Here is a 25,843-nt window from a genome sequence, read left to right on the forward strand (position 1 = left end):
CTTTTCCAATAAACTACTTGTCCTGAGAGAAGTATGTGATGGGATAAAGATTATTTCCAGGCTCCTCACTTCACAGAGAGATGACACCTGTACTGAAATGATAGATTTCATTTAAAATAGCAATTTAATATTTCTCATTTTTCTCTCCTTCTGTGTAGATACTATCAGAGTCCAGTAGGAATTAAATTAAGGCAAGTAGCTTCATCTCTCCATTTCTCTTTTAGGACAAAGCCGAACACCAATGCTGACAGGGAATAGAGTTGTTTATATCCTTAACCTAGTGGTGCTGCTCCATCAAACGACATGTTGAAAGAGAATTAAATGTTTTAATTGCATGTAGTGATAATCAAATAAATGTAGGTGAAATTACACATTTTCATTGTGTTCTTTTCCTTTTCTCATTAGTTATCCCTAATTTTCATTTATGATTATTAACATAACATTACATTAAAATGCTCAGGAGGTGCCAGAAAAGATTATGTGTCATGCTGTGATTCATTAAAGCCAAAGAAAGAACTGCTTCGTTTTTCAACTTTTTAACAGATAATTCATTTTATAACCTTGAAAGACATATTTTCTTCTGTTCAGAACTTTCTATTATTACTTTTTTGTGTTTATTTGAAAAATGGGATTTTTTACCATATCTATCTACAGGGGGGAATTTAACATTCCTAAATCACTAGCCTTTTCCAGTTCGAGATTACTTTTATTGATAGCTTTAGTACAATTATTTCTGAAAAAAACTATTTAAGAAATTTCACTGACTTGTTAATCATTTTTTAATGTTATTTAAAAGAACTTCAAGATTTTTTCCACTTCTCAGACACACATTAATTACTAGAAGATAACCTCATTAAATTTTATAGTTTCTTATGTTATATAGTATAATCAAGATAATAAACCCAATATACCCTTTTAAAAAATATTCTTTTTAAAATTTTTCTATGGATATATTGATGCTGGTACTATCTGAAGGCTGAAATTTCTTCTGGCTGTGCTGTTAAGGTTTGTTTCTCAGAATTTCACACCTATATATGTGAAGATTATTTTTTTCTTAAATTTGTTTTGGCTTCCTGAAAGGGAAATACTAAACCATCAATAATTATTTGCAAACAAAATATGTGCAAAATACTCACAATACAGTGTTAAGATAATACCATCTATTTAAAACATATCGATATGTCTCATAAATATCAATATGATAATTGCTGATATAAGAGAACTATGACATTTAAAATACGGAAGTTGAAATGGTTATATTGATTATTTCTCAATGAGATAGTAATATTTTCGTGAAAAAAGTACACCCCAGTGTATTTCAAAGGTAGAATTTGCCTAGTAATCACATAATGGAGGAAACTGTTCTTATATTAACTTTCAGCTTATTAAAATATTCCTCACTCTATTATTAAGATAAGAAGAAATATTAGTACTCTATATTGATGCTAAAGGTGACTTCTAGAAAGATAGGTCCTCTATTTGGTTTCAAGGGCAATGATAAAATATCTATGCATTCAATAGAATTGTATTTTTAATACCATATGTGCACTGTGTATGCTGAATTAGAACATTTTTAGCCTGAGATTACTATTATCTTATAGGTAAAAATAACTATTTAGATAAAGTAACTAGCAATGACTGTGAACATTTATTGAGAGATTTCAAGGAGTCAGGCACTGTGCTCAGTGCTTCATATGCATTTTTTTCATTTATAAGAAATTGGTTAGATATTATTGTCATCACTTGCAAACCTGGTATTCATAGAATTTAAGAGAAGATGTCCAAGGTGACCCAGTCTAGTAGTGGCTAAAAGATAAAAATCCAGGTTTGTCTTCATCATTATGTTTTGGAAAAGAGGACTACATAGATTTAAATATCAGAACTTTGTTTGTACAGTCTTCGTGCCTTTCATTCATTAACCTTATTTTTCATGATTTGGGATTAAGCATATTCATAAAATTTGATTACCTTTAATCAATATTGACTTAAATGAAAAATTCCCTACTTCCCTTAGTAATTTCCATTATGACGGAAGGAAAAAGAGCTACCATTCAGTTCCTGCCTACGGGTGTCCCATTTGTTTGTTTGTTTGTTTGTTTATTAATTATTTATTTATTTTTGCACCTTAGGTTTTAGTCTCATCTCACAATCTAATTTTAGCTCTCATCCAAAATAGAAAACCTGCAAAGAGACTCTCCCTCAAAAGCGGTTGTCTCAGTATCACCGGGCCTTTCCTGCTCGGATTTACCGTCCTTAATCCCCAGTGAGTGTGCTCTGCACTCACTGCCAGGACTTTCTGGGTCTGAAAGGCACACTGTTCTTTTCCTGTGACATCTGTTCTCGGCTGAGTGCCTGAATCCTTCTTCCATCCGGCTCATCTAAGACGTCAGTGTGTTCCCTTGCACTTTAAATGAATCACTTACCCAGTTTATTCACTTACCCAGCTTAGATTCCTCATGAATGCCCTCAAGCATAAAACAGCAGAAAGGCCTCTCTGCCTGTGCTCATGTGTCCTGCAAGACTTAATCTTTTCTGACCTGTGGACATGATTACACAATTTTCAGGTGAAAACCCCATCTCTCTGGTTTACGGTTCTCCATTCTGAAACCTGATAAACCTGCGTGCTTGTTCATCCTAACTTGCACGCCCTCTACCAACCCCATCTTCCAGATCCAACCTACCATACTCGATTACTGTCATCTGTCACTGCCTCCAATAATGTAGTGCTCCATCTTCCCAGAACATTCTTTCCTGCTAGAAATCATAACAAAAGTATGTGGCGTTGTTTCACCAAGCATTAAACATAGATCATTCCTTAATATTAACTAAACAGGACACTGACAGAAAAATATGATCTCCTCCACTTTAAAATCACCAGAAAGCTGAAGAACCATCCATTTGTTTCTATGAATTTAGAGCTTTATAAACAGTTTTAAAATTTTATTTTTGTTTTTCAAATTATATCTGTGGAAGTAACTAGCAGCTAGATGAAGAAAGAACGTTTTTAGTAACCTCTCCAAAATTAACAGCTATTCTGATTGGATTAGTATTGCCTATATTTTGAACTTTATATAAATGGACTTAGGATAGTTGTATTTTTTTTTCTAAAATCATTTGCTCACATTATATTTCTAGGATCCACCATGTCATTGCATGTAGCAATAATGTATTCATTTTCATTGCTATATAGAATTTCATTATACAAATATACTACAGTTAATGTATCCTATGCACTGTTGATGAACATTTAGGTGTTTTTTAGCTTTTTGACATCCCAAATAGTATATATATCTACAAATAGTGGATTTTATTGTACATATAGTTTATGAGTTTATGACTACATTTCTGTTGGGTAAATACTTAGTAGTAGAAATTCTGAGTAAAGGGTCATGCATATGTTCACACTTAACAGACGACGTCAAACTATTTTCCAAAATGTGATACTGATTTATATCCCATCAGCAATATCTCAGAACTCCCATTGATTCAAATTTGGTTTTGTCTGTCTTTTTTATTTTAACCCTTCTGATGAACCTGTAGTGGTTTCTTGTGGTTGATTTTGCAATTCCCTAGCAGTTAATAAATTTGAAATAAATATATTTTTGGCCAATTTTTATAGCCTTATTCAGTGTCTATTCCAGTCTTATCCCTGTCTTTTTATCTAGGGCTTTTTATTTATTTATTTATTTATTTATTTATTTATTTATTTATTTATTTATTTATTTTCTCATCAGTGTGTTAGAGTTCTTTATATCCTCTGGAGATCTTTGCTTTTTATACTGTAGCATATCTTGGGGTCTACTGGCTTCAGGTGGTAATAAAATGTTTCAAATTACTATAAGTCCCATTGACTGTCTTTTTATATATTACTGGATCATAAAAGGCCATGACCATCTAGGAAAAAAAAAATCCTGGGACCAAATAAAATGAAACAAATACAAAAGAGCTATACGTTTACAAAAACTAGTGTAGGTACCATATCAAGTTTCAGGATCTACTTGATGGGCATCTCTACTTTAGAGTTTTATTATTCTTATTCATTAGAATGTATTTTTGTGAAGCAAGACATTTTTGTGCCTGCTTTTGAAAAAAAAGTTTTTTTGCAGTTTTCAGATATACAGTGACTCATGAACTAACCAATATAAATTATATTCTCATTATATACATAATCTTGCTCCAGGCTTGCTGATTATATTAATGTAAATTAATTAGAGCTACTAGGTAGAGTCACCCATTGTTTATGACTTACTTGGAATTAAATTTTCTTCATAATACATTAAAAAAATCTAGCTCTTTATTCTTCTTATTGGCAATATTAATAGGCAGTTCAAAATGTATTTAGAGACGTATGAATAAAAACTTTTTAAAATGTTCATTTTATTTTATTATTATTATTATTATTTTTTTTTATGAGGGCACAGCTCACAGTTGTCCATGCAGGGATCAAACCGGTGACCTTAGTGTTATCAGCACCACACTCTAACCAACTGAGCTAAATGGCCACCCTCCCATTTTAATTCTTATTTGCATGAAATACCTTTGGAATTGTTTCTTGCAAAACAGTCCTCAGTTTCAGAAGAATCCTGAGGTTTTTAAAATAAGTGTCAATATTCCAGACAGATCCGTCCCAGATGATAGAAGATATAGTCCTTGTAACATAATATAGGAGCATAAACACAATCATCACTGCTCTACAACATATACAATCTACTACAAAAAGTGCAAGCTTGACTCAAAAAATAATATTGCACATTGATACCCTGGATGGTTACATATTTAATCATCTGAAAGACATGTAGGCATTAAATAAATTTCTAATCCCACTAGAGTGTGATCAGATTCTGAAATATATGAGCCACCAAGGAATTTAGGAAAGGAAAAATGATGTGGCCATTCACCGAATAAACTATTTTTTTCCTAAGTATCATGTCCAATGGCTTAAAACCCATAAAAAGTTCTCAAATTTTCTACTTTTGAGAAAATTTCCAGTTGTGTGAGCCACTTTTCATCTACTTTTGAGGACCTAAACTTTCCTCATTATCCAGACACACACAGCCTGGGAAAAGAAAAACCAAAACAAAAAACAAAAAACAAAAAAACCCAGTTCCATTTCCATTTTAAGTAGTAAAAATTAAGGCATTCTGTAGAGCATATACAATATATTATATATGTTGGATTGAGGTTTGCAAAACAAGTTGTTTACTAGTAGGGACGCGAGCCAGGAATATGGCTGCACATGTGTGAGACTGATAAGAGTGAAGTGAAAAACATGTTTTTGTGTGAAACTGAGCGTAACAAAATTGAGTAATAGACACGTTCACCAGAATAACTTCTGGTTATCACCAAAGAGGTAAACAACTCCTGGCAAACAACTTTGATTATCACCTAAGAGGTAAATAAGTTCAAGGAAAAGAGGATAAAGGCAGAACTACAGAGCAATGCTATGAGTGGTCTGACTGGTCACTAATGCTAAGACTCTCTCTGAGGCTTTGAGCGAGACACTCCAGAATGATCTTCTGTGACATTCCTCTGGGTGATCCGACAGTCCTCTGCGAGTGGCAACCTGGGATACTCCGGGACACTCTGAAGCTCTTCCTTGCAAAACCAACTTGCCTCAAACCCGTTGTGTGCCCAGTCACCTCTCCTGGACCAGGGACCTTCTCCATCTCAATTGACTCTGGGACTTGGTTCGTTATTAAATTCTATTCTATTCTGTAGAACCTTCTGTGCTTACCAGAGCATTGGCCTCTGGAGGGAGAATGGTTCCCAAACAAAGCTGTGTTACTCACTCTATCTGAATCTGTATGTCAGGACTTTGTTCCCCAATCATGTCATGAGTACCACACAGGGACATAGGGCTCTGCCAAGGGGTTAATGTACCCTTGACTTTCAGGAAGAGATTGAAATGTGGCAACTGCCCTTCCAGGCACTGGCAACAGGCATTCTTCATTAAATTACATACAAACCAATACATGTAAATTTAATTACTACTGCATGAATGAAATGGTTTCAGATCTCCCTTCTGTGACAATAAAAACAGTGATTTGTATAGAGAAGAGGAAGATCAAGAGTAAAACTTAAAGCTACTGAATTATTTTATCTGAATACTTCATTGTACTTACAAAAATAGACTTGGTCCTGTCTGCTCAAACTAACAACAACAAAACTATAATTCTGTACTTTTTCAGAACAGTAAAGACAAATGCTATGTATCAGAAACTGGCGATGATACTTCACAGCTGTCAACTTGTACACGGGGAAAATGTAGGCTTAAACATGCATAGACTCTTAGAAACAGAGTATTTAGTAATTGTCTATTTGCATCTAGGCAACAGAATTCCAACATGGACATGAGGTCTTTTATAAAAATACATAATATATAATAATATAAACACAGTTAAAGGGAAAGAAGGAAGAGACTAAAGTGGAAACCAGAGAGAAAGTTATCATGATATCAGTGCATTGCATTCATCTGGCTAAAGGTGAATCAAATATTTGACCTTGAGTCTCCAGCAGACCAAGAGGAACACATTATTAACTACAACATAGTCTGTGACCATATTACAAATATATTAGTTGTTATGAAAAAAAAAATCTTGACATTTGGTTTCCCCAGTGGGGTTAAATAATGCAAAAGTATGATAGATATATAACATTCATAAAGATATCATCAATCTAAGCTCTTAATTTTGACAAGAGGGGAAATTACTAGGGAAATCATAGGCCATGTTACCCTTAATGTAATCAGGCCCAAGAGAGTAATTGAAAGAATATTTTACTCATCTAAAAAAAGAAGAAAAAAACATTCAGGTATTACATGGAAAGTCTTGATTAAACAGGTTAAAGGCATGGCTATGTGTAAAATAAATGAATAAATCATATTTGAAATGAACATAAATTTGAGATGCTAGGCACAAAATATCGACAATGTTATTAAGTTGGTGAGGAAACATAGCACCTGCTTAGATGAAATTTGATTTCGAGTACAGAAAATAGGCACAGAGATAATTCAGTTATAAGGTCAAAACCAAGAAGATAATGAACCCAGAGCCACCTACATGTATTTACTTTGTTCAAGGTACAAACCATATGAAGTCAGATAGCATGGCAGTCATGAAGGAAACCATGGTTAGTAAGAGCTCCTAAGAGATATCACTCTCTTGAAACAATGAGAAGTGTTTATATATACCTGGGTGTTCCACAGTTGGCAAAAGAGAATCAAAAGCAGTGTTTTATGAGACCTTAATTCAGACTGGTACATAGTAATCTACTATTCAGATGTAACCAAATTTCTCAGTCATTTTTCATTAGCAAAGGACAGTTCAGTTAGTAATATTCAACGAATGGCCTTCCCCCACAGAAGGGTAGACAGGGATTTCCTGGGGGATTTTGACGTGTACTTCCTTGCGGGCTGAGAAGGGGCAGCAGTATGGCCCCCACAGTGAGCATCACTGCCAAACCATTACATTCAAATCACTTAGGAGGAATGGATACCAGTGAATAATAGCTATGAAAAGAACAGTTTTCATATCCTACAATATTGGTAATGCTCCCCACAAATTGTGAGATTTTTCTTTTACTGTGCTAAAATGTACGTCACATAACATTTACCACTTTAACCATTTTAAGTGTACAATTCAGTTATGCTAAGCACATTACTATTGTTCCACAACCATCACCACCATTCATATCTAGAACTTTTCATCTTTCCAAGTTAAAACTCTGTGACCATCAAACAATAACTCCTCAATCCATCCTCCCTATAGCTCCTGGAAACCACCAATCTATTTTCTGTCTCTGTGGATTTGACTAGTCTAGGAATCTCATGTGAGTAGAATCATACAGTATTTGTCCAAGTCTGGCTTATTTCACTTAGCATATCTTCAAGTTTTATCCATGGTCTAGCATTTGTCAAATTTAATGTTTTAAGACTGAATCGTATTCCATTGTATGCATTTAACACATGTTGTTCACCCAATTATCTGTGAATGGGCATATGGGTTCTTTTCACCTTTTAGCTATTGTGAATAATAATGTTATGAACATTGATATACAAATACTTGTTCCAGTCCCTGCTTTTAATTCTTTTGGATATATACTTTTGGATATATACTATACTATATTTTTAACTGATGTTAATTTTTGTATTAAAGACTGAAGAGAAAAATTACCATTTTCTTTTCTTTTCTCTCTTCTTGCAATTGAAATGACTAATTGCGACCAATGGAAATCAGTTTGTTGGATCCAGTCACAAGAGAGGTATCAGAATAAAAACATAGTAAATATAGGGGATATTCCCAAAATAATTATTTTGTTTAGTGTTCTTTTGGTACCATCCAAGAATGACTTTAACATGACATGAACATTCACATTTTTGGGCCAGAGACTAAATCTCTACATGTTCGTATAAATAAAAACCTTTATTTGTTTGTTTAATTATTTCTTTATGTCTAATTTACTGGAATGTTAGCTCTATGAAGGCAGAGGGGTGGTCTGGTTTTTTTTCCCCTCTGTATTTTAAGCACATACTAGGAACACAATGTATATTTTCTAAAATTAACTTCCTGCAGTCTCTAAGCATATCAGATGTGCCATTTCAGAGCATATATATACAACTTCTTTTACTATCACTTACACTGGATAATTGATTTCAATAATACTCTCATTATGTTGTCTTTCCCCTATTTTTAATAATGCCCTTAATCCACTATTCATATTTAAAGCTAGTAAGTATAGTTATATTTATTGATATGTCAGTCTCATCTTTCTTAATCTACTCTATAATATGTTTTCTCTTCACCTTCCTATACATAACAACATTTTTTAAATTTAAAATTTCTCATTATGCATTTCATGATGAACTGAAAAAAAAATAACATGCATGTGTGGCAGATAAATTATTACATTACTCCGATATTATATAGTATATGGTATAAAAGCCTCTTTCAAAATCCTGGGCTCTACCCCTGTTTTTAAAATCATCTTTCCATCAAGCACCCGAGCTTGGCTGGCCCTGATTCAGTGCCATTTCCAATAAGATTTCTGCTGTTCTAAGTATGAATTGAGAAGAACGATTTAACTCACTTTCACTCTGATTAAATTTGGAACAGGGAAGATTCCAGCCTTCAAGGCTAAAGGCAGCAATTGAAAACGTTCACCATTTAAAGATTTATTACTCCCAACCCCTCCTAAGGTACCTGCCTCTTATCACTTCCACAAACACAGTCTGCACTTTGTTTCATCCAGGTTTTTTCTCATTGTGTTTCCTCTGCTTAGACTCCTCCTCATCTAAGATTCACTGAGAAAATCTATCCACCCTTCAGTGCCGTACAAATTCTTCACCCTTTAGGAAACCATTTATATTCTTTCATCAGTTGAAGTGCCTCTTTCCTTTGGCAATTTATGCCTTCTTAATTGAATAAATTATTATAGCATATACTTACATGGATACATTGCTAAACTTTCTATCTTTTTATCTCTATCTTTGTCTCCTCCAACTTATGTAGAATATTACATCGCATGAAATTGGTTTGCTGGAAAACACCCTTTTCCCTAGACAGAATAACCCACTGATAGGTTTGAAGGGAGGGATGTCCTGCAGAGTTCTCAGTAGTCTTAGAGAAACAATCAATCCCATCACGTTTACTCATCACAAGAAATCCATGTATTTACTCTAAGATATATCTCACTATCCAGTTAATTCTTCCCATGTAGACCTTTACACATCCTAATATCACTCAGTTTCCCATCTCACCTTTATCTCCACCACCAAAATTTCCCCAGGACTCCCTGGAATACATAGTCCTTCATTTGGCTATATCTCTTAAATATTCAAGTATGGATATTACTTTCTGATTCCTCCACCTTACACCTCTCCCCCACACAAGACACTGCTTTCTTCAGCTGTCTCAAACAGTAGCTCCTATATTTTACATAGTGCAAAGCCTAGGGGTGGATAGATAGTATCTTTCTGTATCTGAATTGCTGCTTCTAGAATAGTATTCCATCTCCTTTGCCACCTCTCCCAATTCCTCTGAAATAAATGCAATCATAAGACTATGTCACCCACTATATTACCTTACTGCTGTCATCTACAGACCTCTTTAATTATCCCCTTCATTAATGGGCTATTTTAACATTTGGCTTATTGTTTTGTTTTTGTTTTTTCTACTACAATATACTTTTGGCATCATTTGTAGTCATGTAAAAATCCACAGGGGAATTCTATCACAGTAGCCTGTGACAATTGATCACTCCCTCTCTTTTGAATCTTGTTCATACATGGTGCATGGATTCTGAGTTTTCCTTCGGATTCTTCATTTATATTTTTTTGTCAATTGAAATGCCTCCTTCCTTGGAATCCACATGGCAATTTGTGCTTTACTTGAATCAATTATTACAGCACATACTTACATTGATACATTGCTAAACTTTCTATCTCTTTATCTCTATCTCTGTCTCTTCCAACTTAAGTGGAATACCACATTGCATGAAATTGGTTTGCTGGAAAATACCTTTTCCTTAGACTGAATAAACCCTCTGATAGTTTGAAGAGAGGAATGTATTCTTGCTACCTCATGACAGTGAATTCTCAGTATCCTTTGATGGATCCCTTTCCTGATCTCTAAGTGTAGAGTACCCAGGGGATAGTCTTTGGACTTTTCTATCAATACCTATTTTCTAGGTGATATCATCCTGGTACATGATTTCTTTTCTGACTCTAAATCAGCATTTGCAACTTCCTTACTTAAGAACTATGTTTGCATATTGAAAAGGTGTCACAAACGTAAAATCTCCAAAGATGAACTTTTGATTCCTACCACTACCTTACTTGGGGGAGAGATGTTCAGAACAAAACCCTCAGTCATTTTTTATTTTTATTTTTATTTTTTTTATTTTCTCGTATTTCCCCATATATGATTTATCAGCAAATCCTTTTGGCTGTATTTGTCTCACTTAACACCATCTCCCCTGACTACTAGCATGATTCAAGCCACTATCAATTCTTGCCTGAAAAGCAAGGCATTAGAGTCTGTCTCTACTCTTGTCTGATAACACTGTTTCTCACCACTCCCAACCCTGCACAGCATCCAGAATAATCCTTTCATATCAGATTATGTTACTCCTCTGGACAAAACCATTCAACACCTTTCTTTCTAAAACTTCTAAAATAAATCCCATATGGTAGTCCTGGACTACATTTCCAATCTCTTCTCAAACCAGTCTTTTTCCATCACAATGACCTCCCATCTCCCTCTACCGTCAGAGACTTTGGAATGATCAGAATGCTCCTTACTTAGGAATCCACAAGCCTTTCTCTTGACCACATGAATTTGTATTAAATAGCTACTGATTTCCTTGATATACTATTTGCTTTTTCCCCCTAGTTTGTCTCATAGGATGGTTACTTTTTGTTTATTTAATTGCTTTTAGAATTATTCTATGTCCCATTTCTAGAACAATGAACACTTGAGTACTCAAAAATATTTAGTGATTAAATGAATGAAATGAATCAATCAATGGAACCAAAATATTAAATAAGATAAAAATCAACGCTAAAGGATTGTTACTTGCAAATCATCATAATGTAAGACACACAAACAACAACATACACACAAAAATGTGATCAACCTAAATTTATGGACTACTTTTAGTCACAACTTGTGATTCAGATCAGGAGTTAGTATTTGGCACTGTGGAAGAGCTATTTTGCAATTACAACACATAAGCTCTATTGGTTTCGTTGATTTTGCACTTTCTTAGGGTGTTTAAGGTTATAAAACTATATGTAAGAAGAGCTGTAATCATGGTCTTCCCGGCAAAAGGGAAAAAAAAAGGCAGCTGTTCACGTGGGAGACTATAGGCCATCAATAGCTGGATTTACACAGGGAAATTTAGGTTTTATGTGTGTGTGTTAGTAGCAATTTAAAAAATTGATTTATTAAAATACTTTCAAAAATAACTATAATTGAGAAAGCATAAAGCTCTAGCTTCTAACCTTTCCTCCCAAATGCAAGGTAATATTTATAAATTTATTTCTTAGTAATAAAACTATTGCAACTGTGTGTACTGCCAACCATTAAAGAAAATCTTTAAACTTAGTTGATAACACCTAATTACGAAAAAATGGAAAATTATCAACTTTGGTCTTAGACTGGTTTTATTTAATTCTAAGTCGGTTAGTAAATTTTTCTGACATATCCAAATTTTTAAACTTTTAGTAAAGTACTAAAATTAGTAGTGGTGTTTTACATTCATATAGCTAGCATTTAGGATTTTTAAAATTATTGCAGAAAAAATAATTTCAGAATTTATTATATTATTTCTTCTATTACAAAATGGCAACTTTATAATTTACCACTAGAAACTACAGCATGAAAATCTTTGGAGTTACTCTGAATAAAACCTTTTAAGGGAATAAAACCTATGAAGAAAACATACATTTTAATATCTTATTCAGTGTAAAACATCATAAATCATTTGTTCCTGTTTTTGTCTTAAAAACAAAATTTAAAAAATGTCCTTAGTATTCATCTCATAATTAATCTGCATTTAGTTTGGCCAATTAAACTCATATATCTCTAAGTTTCAGATTTTGTTTAAACAGGAATAAGTACTCAGCTAATACAAACCACATGGTTATTGATTATTGGCAACATTCAAGCACTTTGCTTTTACTTACTTTAGTCCTGTATCTTAATAAATTTGCTCATACCTTAACTCTTAGCACAGAAGTAAACATTCTTGCATCTTCAGATACACCACCAATGTAGAATTTTTTCTGAAACACTGGGGGATGATCATTTTCATCCTGAATCTCAATATATACTTTTGCTGTATTACCTGGAGGATAAGAAGTAATATATATTGGTGGTTATTCATTTAAAAACGCACTGGAGTAAACACTTGTTATACTTTCTTTTTTCTGAAATCATGGAAATCACTTAAATCAAAAAATGTTGTTCCAAAATGCATACCTAATACGACAAAATCCAGAGGACACTGATAATTATAATGCCGTGTTTCCCCGAAAATAAGACCTAGCTGGACAATCAGCTCTAATGTGTATTTTGGAGCAAAAATTAATATAAGACCCAGTATTATATATTATATTATATTATATTATATTATATTATATTATATTATATTATATTATATTATATTATATTATATTATATTATATTATATTATATTATATTATATTATATTAGATCTGGTCTTATATTATAGCGAAACAAGCTCCAAAAGACGCATTAGAGTTGATTGTCCGGCTAAGTCTTATTTTCGGGGAAACAGGGTGTTAAGTTGTTGCTATTTCTTTCAATTATAAAGTCCTGATAATTCAATTCATTTGATTTAATAGGTAATACAGTATTGTGTTCTAATCAGTTTAATGAAACGACTCAACTGTTCATATTTACAAACACTTTACAAACATTACCAATTACATAAAAGTGACACAGATATATAAACACCTTATGAAGTAATAAAAACTGCCATAAACTAAAATATATGTGTATATTTTATTCTTAAATATAAAACTAGCAATGGTATTCCCTTAGCTTAAAATGTATTATAGTATACGTATTTAAGATTAAAGGTAAGCAATGGTTAGGTCAGGTACTTATTTCCACAAAAGTAAAACAAATTTTATCCTTATTAAAGGCTATATATCATTCACTGCAAAAGATAATGGTTGGAGATATGATTGCCATATAATTCATAAATGCTGGGTTTTTATAATTTAAACCATACTCAAAATATCATAAAGAATATAGTTTATCATCTCACCCCATCAATCATCACACCTTTAATAAGAAGTGGAGCACTTGTCACTAGGCCAAGAATGACTCTTTACAAATAATCTAATGTATAAAAATAATTTACAAACCAGATAAAATGAGAAGTGGTTAATCATTTTGCAAAAAGTAGACTTAAATTATATAAGTATTCTGATGCATTACTTAAGTGAACTTCTATCATGCATTTCAGTTAGGATCAAACATATGACAATTGATCTACAAACTATCAGGGACACACTAACTTTGTTACTTTATCATATCCCTATATAACTTATTAACACCAGCCTACTAGCACAGTGGGTACGTCATGGGTGTACAATATATCTGTGCTGATTGAATAAATGAATGAGAAACCTGCACTGTGTTAATACGAATTAGAAACAGGCTGCCTTTTGCTTGCCCTGGAAAAGAGCAGACAGACAAGAGAGATAGCTTCAAGGTTGTATACCTATCCTGCTGCTATTCATATAGTTCCCATCTTTATTGTCACTTTCACACCACTCCTGAACTGGAAGAGCTAGAATCAATGGGAAAAATGGGCTAGGTCTACAGAGAAGAGAGCTAATGGCAAATTATTCTTCTCTATCTTACAGTGCCAGGGCTCCAAATTGCACTCTGGTGAGTCACCAACAATCAGAGTTCATCCAACATGAAACCCATTTTTATCTTAGTAACACACCATTTTAATTTCTGGGATTAAAAGTGCTAACAGCTCTACATTTAATATGTTTTTAATTTTTTTTTTTTACATTTAATATTTTTAATGAAAAGTAATCCTAAACTATATCACCTTTCCAATTTTTTTTATGTTTTTTAATTAATGACCACATTAATGATCCCTATTTGCAACACTTGAAAAAGTAAAGGTTAATTTCAAATCACTGTAAAGGAATAGATTTATGCTTTGAAGCTTGTCTACTTTTCTCCTGGCACTTCAGAAAATTATGACAGAAGGTTAGGCCCAGGCATAAATGTATTATGCCATTAGGAACAATTTGTGCTTTAGTAAATCTTTTAAAAAGCTATTATTTCCTTAAGTATTGGGAAAACTAATGAATGAGTCAGTATTTTAATTTAAAGTAATCGTTATATGCCATATTAAAATATTTTATGCATTTTATGAACTCCAGAGACACTACAGTAAAATAATTATTTAGTGTATCAATTTAGCAGTTATTAAAAAATCTGTAATTAACATGTATAAACACATCTAAATAAATATCTATTTACACTATTGATATTCAATGATTGTAAATTTCATATAAAATAATGTTATCCAATTTTAACAACTGCACTAAAGTTTTTCAGCATTTTCTTTTATAATATACTCATCTCACAAAAACATAATTATAAAATAACATGCTTCCATATCAGTTGTGCTGCAGTCAATATTTGTTATGAGACTGATACAAAATTTAACCATATGCAATTTAATGCTTTAAAGAAAGCACGGAATAAAAATTTTGATAGTAGTTCCATGTCATAAGTTATAATATGAGAGCAAGTACAATTATGGAAGGATAATCATAGTACATCCTTAAGTATCTTTCTAGATTCTTTCTTTTAAATTTGCATCTTCCAGTTTGGGGCATATTCAACTTTATATGTATAATAATATATATATATATATATATACACAGAGGGTGCCAAGAGTGTATAGACATTTTAAGAAAGGAAAAACGTGTATTAAAATTGTAATACTCAATATATGCCAATAATAGAATATGAATACAAGTCACATTTGACTTCTGCAATTACAAGAGGAGCTCAAAGTGGTTACCATCAGCGTCGAGACACTTCTGATTATGACAAACTACTGTTTGAGCAACGCTGACCAAAGTGTTAATGTCTCTTAAAATGTGTATACGTTTTTTTGGCATCTCCAGTATATATATAGGTAACCCTCGTATAACACGTTTGTTAGGTTCTTAAAAATGCTGTGTTACGCGAATCCGTGTTACACAAAACAAAGAACTAGTACAAAAAAGGGAGTTAGGTTCAAAAATTAAAAAATCAACAACAACATACTATTATATTTTTATAATTAAGAGAAATATCTTTATTAAAGCAATTTTCACCAAAAATATAACATATTAATATCTATTAATAAATGTTTTCTTCATCATTACTACTAAGCACCATTAACCAAGGGCATTTTCTTTTTGACAAGATATCTTCATATTCTGAACTTAATACTCCACAAAAAAAATGGTTTTAAAATTCTAATAAATTTTAAAAGTTTGCAGTCAAATCTGATACGACATCCATGTTCGAATCAAAAATTTCAATTGAGATATCTTTTCCTCTTAAAAGCTCTTATTATGCTCCCTATTGTTCGGGGATTTGTCTAATTATCAAACCGTGTTAGAGTGAAACCGTGTTCTAGGATGCCATGTTGTACAAGAGTTTTCCCTAATTCTCGAACCGTGTTAGAGCAAAACTGTGTTATAGAAGTGCCGTGTTATACAGGGGTTACCTGTATATATAACTTCTATTCAACCTGGATGATATGTTAGTTTTTACTCTTGACTTTTTAAATGCTTGCCTAAATATTTAATTTGTGTAATTAAATGATATTGGAATTGAATCATGAATCTGTGCTGCTGAATTGTGTGATTTCTTATTCATCTGTCAGAAAAAGGAATGAAAAGAAAATACTATAAATAGTTTACATATACTCAGTATATTATGCTATTAGGTTCCATATATGCCTCATCCTGGTCTATTTTAATACCAAATAACTTTATAATATTCAGTACGTCCTTGTGGCATTTTATAAGTTTGAGTTTTGTGCAATCACAATTTTATTGAAATTAGAAAACAAAAGCAGCACCACAGTGCAGTTATTAGTGTAAGTAATGCTTTTTTTACATCTCTATGAACTATTTAAAAATGTTTTTATTTTAATCATGCCTTTGTCCAAATTGAAGATCATCTATCTATCTATCTATCTATCTATCTATCTATCTATCTATCTATCTATCTATATTCTTATTTTAATAGTTTCTTATTTCTCTTTAAAAGTTAAAGAATTTTAAAATAGCCAACTTCTTGATATGTTCTTTCTATGTTTACCTAACTTTCAATATTGGTAGCTAACAATTATTGAACAGTATGTGGCAGATATCGTTCCAAGTTGTGCAAAACATTCTAATTCCATGAGATGAAACTATTATAATTATTGTTATTTGTATTTTAGCAGTTGAGTTAAATGAAATACAGAGAGATAAGTAACTTGGCCCATGTTCCCTCTAGTACATGGTAGTGGCTGAGATGTGAACCCATTACTTGATGACACAACCCACACACTTGTATGTGCTTATTGTTGCTTCTACCTGTTTAGGACAGTGGCAAATTTGTGTATCTTAACAAGAATAAAAAAGAAGTTTTAGATTTATTTGCTAGCAACAGCTTAAAGATTACAATCATAAACACCTTGATTTTCTGTAATTATTTGCAAGGAGTCTATTTACGTTGTCGTCATCACCATCTCAAGGGTGGCTTCACTGACACCTACCCAACAGTAGTCATTTTAATTCCAGTAGTATTTTTATTTTCTGCACAGCCCGTAACCACTGTCTGAAATTACGTTAGGTGAATGTTTATTATCTGACTCCTCAATTAGAATATGATATACTTGATAGCTTGTCCTATAGCATGTTGAATAAGTAAAATGAAAAATATATTAATTGGTTAATATATTTTAAATCTCCTTGAGTATTTGCAGATTCCTTTTTTTTTGAGGGAGGGCTCAGTATTATAGCCTTTATTTAAGGTAGTTATGAAGCACATAACAAACTGAAAGATTCAGAGGGGCAGATTCATTTTTCAGAAGTACTGTAATTTCCTCATGGTAATTGTTTAATAAATGTTGAATTATTAGCACTCCCCCAATCTTGTCTCCACTTAAATAAAATGAATCAATCTGTTTTATACTCATAAATTAAGTTACATATTTGAAGCCCTTGAGAATCACAGTAGCAAACAAAAGCACATTGTTGTTCAGTTCAAGACTGTCTCTCTTAAAGACAACACATTTTTACCAAAAATAAAATTAATATTAGAAAAATACTGAATCTGAGACCATTTCATATTCTATGGACTGTTTGGAATTAACATGAAGATTCTTGGTATGCACTATTGTTAAGTTCTTCTGTGTTCCTCTGCCTTAGTTTATATGTGAGATAAATGATTAATTCTGTAGATAAAGTAATGTTTAAGAACAAAAGGATCACTGGAGATAAGCACAATCTTCTACTGGGTTCATAGTTATTCAATTAAAAAGAGGATTTAAATGAAGAGTATGGAAGAAATATGTTGTAATGTGTTCATTAGACAGAATTAGCATGAATATGACATATTTACATGCTTTAAAAAATACATTGGATTTATAGATGATGTAATACAGAATTGTATACCTGAAATCTATGTAATTTTACTAACAATTGTCACCCCAATAAATTAAAAAAAATACATTATTATATATGTTAGAATGACAAAAATCCCTGCTTATTATTTCTTGGTTTTTGCTCTGCAAGAACTGTACTTAGTTATATTCATATACACTATTGATTTTCAGTAGCTAGGCAGCAAGAGAGATGGAATCTTTTGAGGTTCATTTGAATAGGTTTTTCATTTAGTTTTGACATTGATTTAATTAGCCTTTGAATAAATTTAATTGCGTGCATCTAAAACATACATTTTGTGTATGTATTTGTTGAAAGGGTAAAAACTGAATTAGGGAAATAACTATGCATAACTACTGACTTCAAAAATTGACACTCAGATTACTATAATATATACCTGATTTTCAGCTAATTTCTTTAGTGAAGAAAACGACGACATTGACAATTTTACTATTAGAGTAATGGGATAATCAGGAGAGTAATATTCTAAATATATATATATATTTTTGGTAGCTATTGCTTTTATTTAAATATGCATATCTTCAGAGTGGCTATAATGGTCTTCTGATAATTAAAGGAATTATTAAAATTATTAAATGTGATGCTATTAAAATTATGGGAAGACATTTTTGTTTAAAATAAAGCAGACAAATTACAACTCATTGTAATGTACATGTGATAATTTAATGAAATAAATTTCTCTATAAACAGTAAACATGAAAATAGAAGCTAAGAACGCAATATTGTTCCTTTTCATTGGTATTGCTAGTATTTTGTGCTAATTCTGTGAGACAAACTAATGCAGATAGAGGCCTTCACAAGGGAATAATTATGACTTTCAGCTCCATCTGTTTCCATTCAGAATAAACAGACACTATTTTAATTCATTTGTATCTATGAAACTCCAACTCTCTCCACAAAGCAGCCAATGTGTGACCATAAGGACCAACAAAACTGCTATAATTGTAAATTGGGCAATAAAAAATTTAAGCACAAACTGTTGAGCCAGAGCCCAAGTCAAATACCAGTAATTCCCCATGTATGAAATGTGACCTTACAGAGGTTACTTATACATTTTAAGCTAAATTTTCTCATCGATAGCCTAGTTTTCATATATAAATAACCAACCATTTAATTACATTAAATTTCCTGTAAAGCAATAAATGCATGGTGGCTTCATTATTTCAAATATGAAGCAGAGCTTACTGACTCTCAAGGTAGGAAAAGTGTTAGTAGCATTATTGTCGTCATCATTATCATCATAATCAGAAGGAGGAAGAATATTAATGCCATGGAATTAAGAAAAAACATTTTCCTTGCATTAATTTATAAAAGAAACTTGTTTTTATATGGGGTATTATGAACACATAGGGACCATTAAATAAGGTAGTAGAAAATACGTATATTTTTACTGCAAATAGAAGAAATAGTAATGAAACACTATTGGAAAATGTAGTAATAGTGTCTTATTGAATATCCATACTTATGTTTACATGACAAGACTACACATTTACAGAAAACTCATTTAAAAAAGTTAACAGTATTTGGAGAAAAACAGACACACACTATAGAGTATTTGATGTAAAAATTCTGCTGACCTTACAAGCCTAATAAGAATCATTTTATCTTAAAATGCAGAAGTGTAACTAAGAAAAAAAAATATATTTGAATACATAATTAAATAAGCTGTGTTTTTAACATATAATTTAAAAAATATATATATTTTTAAGCCCAAAGCTGTTTTATTTAAATGGAAGAAATGATTAATAAATTTGGTAAAATATATAAATTTGGTAAAAAAAAAAGATAAGCCAACAACAAAAAAGATTGTGTTTTGAATAGGCAATTTGCTAACCTCTTGAAAAAGTACATTATTGGTAGTGACTAATATCACATAGGCAGTCTTGAATTGTCATGCATGCCTCTAAACACACACACATGCACTCACACACTAAACAAATAAACAAATAAAATTTAAGTAAAGAAAAATTAAATTAAAAAAAAGAATATGTAGATGTATATGTTTTGGTTTCCTTATCATTGGTTTTCAGAATACATAGTAACATGTCTAAATATTGAAGATTTATAAGAACATAGAGGTAGAATGAGTGAGGAAAAGAGAGCAACAAATTACATCAGAAAGTAAAAATAAGAGAAAAAAATGAAGAATAAAAAAGAGAATGGGAAAGAAAAAAGATAAATATATAAAGATAGTAATGTTGTATCTAGTACATTAAATATGCTTTGCTAAATGAGTATCTGTTAAATATATGAATATAGAGAGAAAATAAAAAAAGGAAATAAAGATTAAAGGAGTGAAACAACAACAACAAAAAAAAAAAAAAAGAAAGAAGTATTATGTTCTTCTTTCTTGAGACTTAAAGTAATTAAGGTTAAATGAGGTCATAAAGGGAAGCCCTGATCCAAAAGGATTAGTGTACTCATGAGAAGTGACACCAGAGATTTAGCACTCTCTGTCTCTCTGCCTCTGTCCCTGTTGCTGTCTCTTCTGGTCTTTCCTCTTTCCCCCCCTGTGAAGACAGGGTGAGAAGGCACCCATCGGCCATCCAGGTAGAGAGGCCTCACTAGAAACCAATCCTATATCACCTTGATCTTGGATTTCTAGCCTATGGAACTGTGAGAAAATATATTCCTGTAGTTTAAACTACCAAGTCTATGGTATTTTGTTATGGCAGATTGAGCAGATTATTACAGTGATAATACTAATTACTTAATAATTGAGAAGTTTCTGAGCTAAATGCTTTCAAAGCAGTATATTGACTTATCCCCATAATGACACTCTTATTATCTACATTATACTGATGAAGATAAGGGGGGCTTAGAGAGATTCAACTATATGTCTAATACTACACAACTAGAAAGAGGAAGAAGATTCAGACCCACAACTCTGACCATGTATATCCTTAACCATTTCGCTTTATGGCCTTCCTTCAGTTTGAGGAATTTTTAAAATCCAACATAATCTTTAAGCCTCTCTAAAGTTTGTGATTTCTGGGGGACAGTTGTGTCAACTTGTGTAAAATTTGCTTTTTATTTAGGCATTATGTATTTAGCTATACTCCATGTCTAAAACCACAAGAAGAACTATTATTTCACTGGGAAATTTCTAAGGCTTTCCACATTTTTATAAATGCTCTTGAATATGAGAATATAGAATGGTTAAATGGGGCCAGGGAAAGCAAACCTACTTCTCAGTTCCATCAGGAAAATGGTTGAAAGACTATGTAGATAATCTACCTCAAAATTAAAACTGCTCAGTGGAAGTGTTTCTATATATCTCTCACTGAAACTATCCTTCATTCCTACTTCATGAGAGCTCGAGGCAAAGAAACACCATGAATTCAAAAGGAAAAATCCTTTTTCTACATACTTCAGTACTTTTTGACTGACTCTGAACAAGGACAAAAGCCTACTTTCTCACCTATAACCTGTTGAAAACAATAGGATCATTTTGGTAATTAAATATTATAATAAACAGATATGTGATTATCATTACCATAAAAATTAAAGCTTTAGAGTTGTCCATAGAAATTGAAAAGTGTTTTGATCTACATGCTATTTCAAAACATTTGCATAGTGGGTAAACTATGTAAAAGCATATAGTAGAATACTTATGTATGCCACAAATGTATAGTTTTGGATCAGTATATGCAAACAAATAAATACACACACACACACACACACACACACACACACACACACCGGGGGTGCCAAAAAAAGTATACACGTGACTTGCATTCATTTTTGTTATCAGTATACAAGTATATTGAGTATTACAATATTGATACAATTTTCTCCTTTCTTAAAATGTGTATACGTGTTTTTAGCATCCTCTGTGTGTGTGTGTGTGTGTGTATATATATATATATATATATATATATATAAACTTATATGTATATATGTGTGTATAGTGTGTGTACAAGTTATATATATAATATATATATATATATATATATATATATATATATATATATATATATGTATGTATATATATATATCGACATATAATATGATATATATCTGCCCCTGGTTCCCGACACAGAGCTCCAAAACCCCTTGTAAATACAAGTGCTAGGAGAACATTTTGTTCTACCTTTAGTCTGTGACCCTGGTTCCTAATGCATAGCTCCTAAGACCTTTGCAATTTCTTGAGTGATAGAAGCATCAGATGCTGAGCTTCTAAATCCCTGGGAATTTCCTGAGTGATAGGAGCATCTTTTGTTTCATGAGGTGACTTAGTATGCGTCAGGATAGGTGCTGGTCACCTGAAAGAACAAGTCATGATTAGGAGCTTGAAACTTTCATCTTTACACCCCATTCTCCAGAGAGGGAAAATAGTTGTAAATGGAGTTAATAACCAATCATGTCTATGTGATGAAGCCTCCATTAAGTCCACTACAATAAGAAGTTAGGAGAGCTTCCAGATTGGTGAATATATCTACCTACCAGGAGGATGGTGCATCTGAACTCCACAGGGACAGAAACTGCTGGATTGGGACCCTTTCCGGTCTTGCCCTATGCATTTATTTATACGTATTCTTCATCATATCCTTTATTATATAATAAATTGTTAAATATAAGTACATCGTTCTCTGAGTTTTATGCGCTGTTCTAGCAATTGATTGAATCCAATAAGGGGGGTCATGGGAACCTCTGACTTATAGGTAAGTCAGGCAAATGTTGCAGGTACCCTGAAGACATTATTTTCAATTGGCATCTGAAGTGGGAGGCAGTCTTGGGGAACTGAGCCTCAACCTGTGGGCTCTGTGTTCACTCCAGTTAGTATCAGAATTCAATTGAATTGTAGGACACACAACTGGTGTTGCAGAGAATTTCTTGATGAGTGGCAAACCCATATATCAGATGTCAGAAGTATTGTTAAGTGTGGTCGTAGTGTGAAAGTAAAGGGGAAACATACAGGAGGATTGTGTTTTTCCTGTATAATGTATGTTAGAAGATTAGCATTTTTTTTGATCATTATAATACATCCTTTAGAAAGAGGAAAATAAAAAAAAGATGTAATCTACAGGATATGACTTAGTACCTGAATCGATCCATCCTCTTGGTATAAGTATAGCTTTGAACATTTTTTGAAAATTATGGATCACAGCTCCATAAAAAGGACTAGTAAAAATATGAGCAAAGATTTTTCATTTTAGAGCAGTGATGGGCTCCAAGGATCTCATTAAGAACTGCTGTTTTCAGCTGCCACTTATAAAACAAACTAGATTTTCAGTAATATGAGAAGAGGTAAGTAAATTACGATTTAGAAGCGGAAACAGAAGTCATAAAGCATAATATACAAAACAAAACATTTTGGTTCCTTTCTATGCCTTTTCCAAAATGCCATCTCCTGCATCTAAAGAGCCTGGGGAGACACTGTGTGAATCTTTACATTTTCTGCATCAACAACCCCCGGCCTTTGCTAGGTAGTTAAGCATACTAGCTTATTTCCCCCTAAATTAAAAGAATTTGCTTATTTGTTTGCTTGTTTGTCGGTAAGAAGATATTTCCCTAGGCATATGTGATTTACTTGTGAAGATTTAACCAAGAAGCAATGACTACAGAGAAGTAATCCTGTATACACAATTTAATTACTCTTTATATGTACATATTTCTTCATTCATTAGTCAGTTGGTACACAACACATTTAATAATTAGATTTTTGCAGAGATATTAGAAGCAATACAAGGTGAATTTAACTACAACTACTTAGTGTAATGAACATGCTAAATTTAGTCCTTAGAAAATATTTAATTAATTATTGTCAAATAAGGGTTCACAGTTGTTGCAATTTCCATTAAATTCAGGCATTATCTTTCATCTTCCCAAAACTTCTGAGAGAAAAAAATAAAATGTTGAAGCAACATAAATTTGTAAGCTTTCAAAAGTTCAAGTAAAATCAGCTATTTAAATTTTCAAGCTTCAGTCACAGTAAAAATGGAAATAAAATGTTCATTACTATAGAAAGTGAAATCTAGCACTATAACTGCCAAGTAATATGCCACTCTCTACACCTGTCTCCACACTGCCCACCTGAACATTTCGGTCAACTACGTTTGTGTTCTAAATTGACTTTAAAAAGGTAAAGTAGAACATTTTTAATTTGTCTGCCAAACATCCCTCTGTCCCTTATTTTGGACACAGAACTGTGTTTTCCCCCTTGGGTTACTATGCCTCTATTCCATGTGCTCTTAATGAAACTGTCAATCACAGAAAGCTGCACTCCACCCTTGGCCACGTGTATGCCTTAACCCAGGCTAATCAGATTCTCCCTCTCAGACACTTGACCCTTGTGCTGATTGCCAGTTGTTTTAGGTCTATGATCCCAGTGGTCTTGATGGCACTGACCAAAAAAGCAGTGTTTTGAGTTTCTGACTAAGATGGCTAAAGCTTATCTTTTTTGTTTGTTTGTTTGTTTGTTTGCTTGCTTGTTTTGCTCTTCCTTAGATCCTATTCAGCTTTTCCTTTATGCAAACCACCAAAAATTCCTCTAGTAAGTTGTTTTTTTAGTATACTGCCAACCAAATAACCATTCTAAGTACAGTTGGAAATTATCAACTTAGTCCGTATCAGAGAATAGGGACCATATCTCCCGACCTACAGAAAGAGTTTGCATTTTTCCCTCCCAAGGTACCAAAGACATTATAAAATGCAAATTTTCCTTTGAGTGTTACAAAACTTAATCAAGTGTTAATGTTTTGCCTATTTTCCCCTTTTCAACATAGATGATTACATTATTTTGACCATTTGAGGGGAAAAGGTCTGTGTTTTTGTTCATACATTGCTTGATTGTCAATCAAGACCAGAGTACTTAAATTTAAAGACTCTGAAAGATAGTATGACTGCTTTAGTAACATGTTACAAGCTACAACCATTGTTTAGGCAAAATACTTAGAGAGAGACATGTGGAATCCTACATACAATAATTTAGAGGAATAGATAAAGCATTTTTAGTATGTGATTGCTATATTTTTAAATGTCACTCAAACATTTCATAACTAGTAAATAAAATAAAAATAGCAATAATAATTATAGCTTTTAAATTGGGTGTTGTTCTAGTAATTTAAACACTTTGCAGATATCATTTTTCTCAAAATTCTCAAACACCTTAAGAGGTGTAAGAATATTTACACTGGTATGATTTTGAAGATTCTAGAGCTCAGGGAGGTTAGTAAAGATCAAAGATGTGTCTGGAACCCTGGCCTGTCTGATATCAAAGTCAAGGATCTTAAACAATTTATTACATTACATTTTTAGTTATCTGTGTTTTTTCTGCTATCCTAAGGTAATCTTGAATTTGAACTGTGTCAGTGGTAAATCATCTGAGTTATAACATTTTTTTTCTTAATAAAATTTTCCTTTACCTTTTGTCATTTAATCTTATGTATATTTTAGCATTTATGGAATATCACCTAATAGGAAATTCTCATTAATTAAACTGAGATGCTGGACTGACTAGAGTATCTAACTGCCTTGTGCGTTTTAATAAAACATAGAAATCTCTGTCAAGGAATATTGATAGAAAGTATATGCCGTATACAAATAAATGACAATAGACGTTGAAAGTGGAAAGTGACAACATTTAAAATAATGATTTTCTTTAAATTGTTT

The 25,843-nt window shown here is 32.3% G+C and overlaps 1 protein-coding gene across 1 annotated transcript in view; it reads right to left on the reverse strand.

Annotated features, from left to right (window-relative positions):
* Positions 1–25,843, reverse strand: part of PCDH15 (protocadherin related 15) — a 1,312,736-nt gene that overhangs the window by 69,695 nt on the left and 1,217,198 nt on the right. Inside the window, exon 29 of the mRNA XM_074339439.1 lies at positions 12,716–12,843. Within this exon, the coding sequence (XP_074195540.1) occupies positions 12,716–12,843 (128 nt within the window). The remainder of the gene's footprint in view (positions 1–12,715; positions 12,844–25,843) is intronic.

This window comes from Rhinolophus sinicus, linkage group LG07 (genome assembly GCF_036562045.2).
Source record: "Rhinolophus sinicus isolate RSC01 linkage group LG07, ASM3656204v1, whole genome shotgun sequence".
NCBI classification, from domain to species: Eukaryota; Metazoa; Chordata; class Mammalia; order Chiroptera; family Rhinolophidae; genus Rhinolophus; species Rhinolophus sinicus.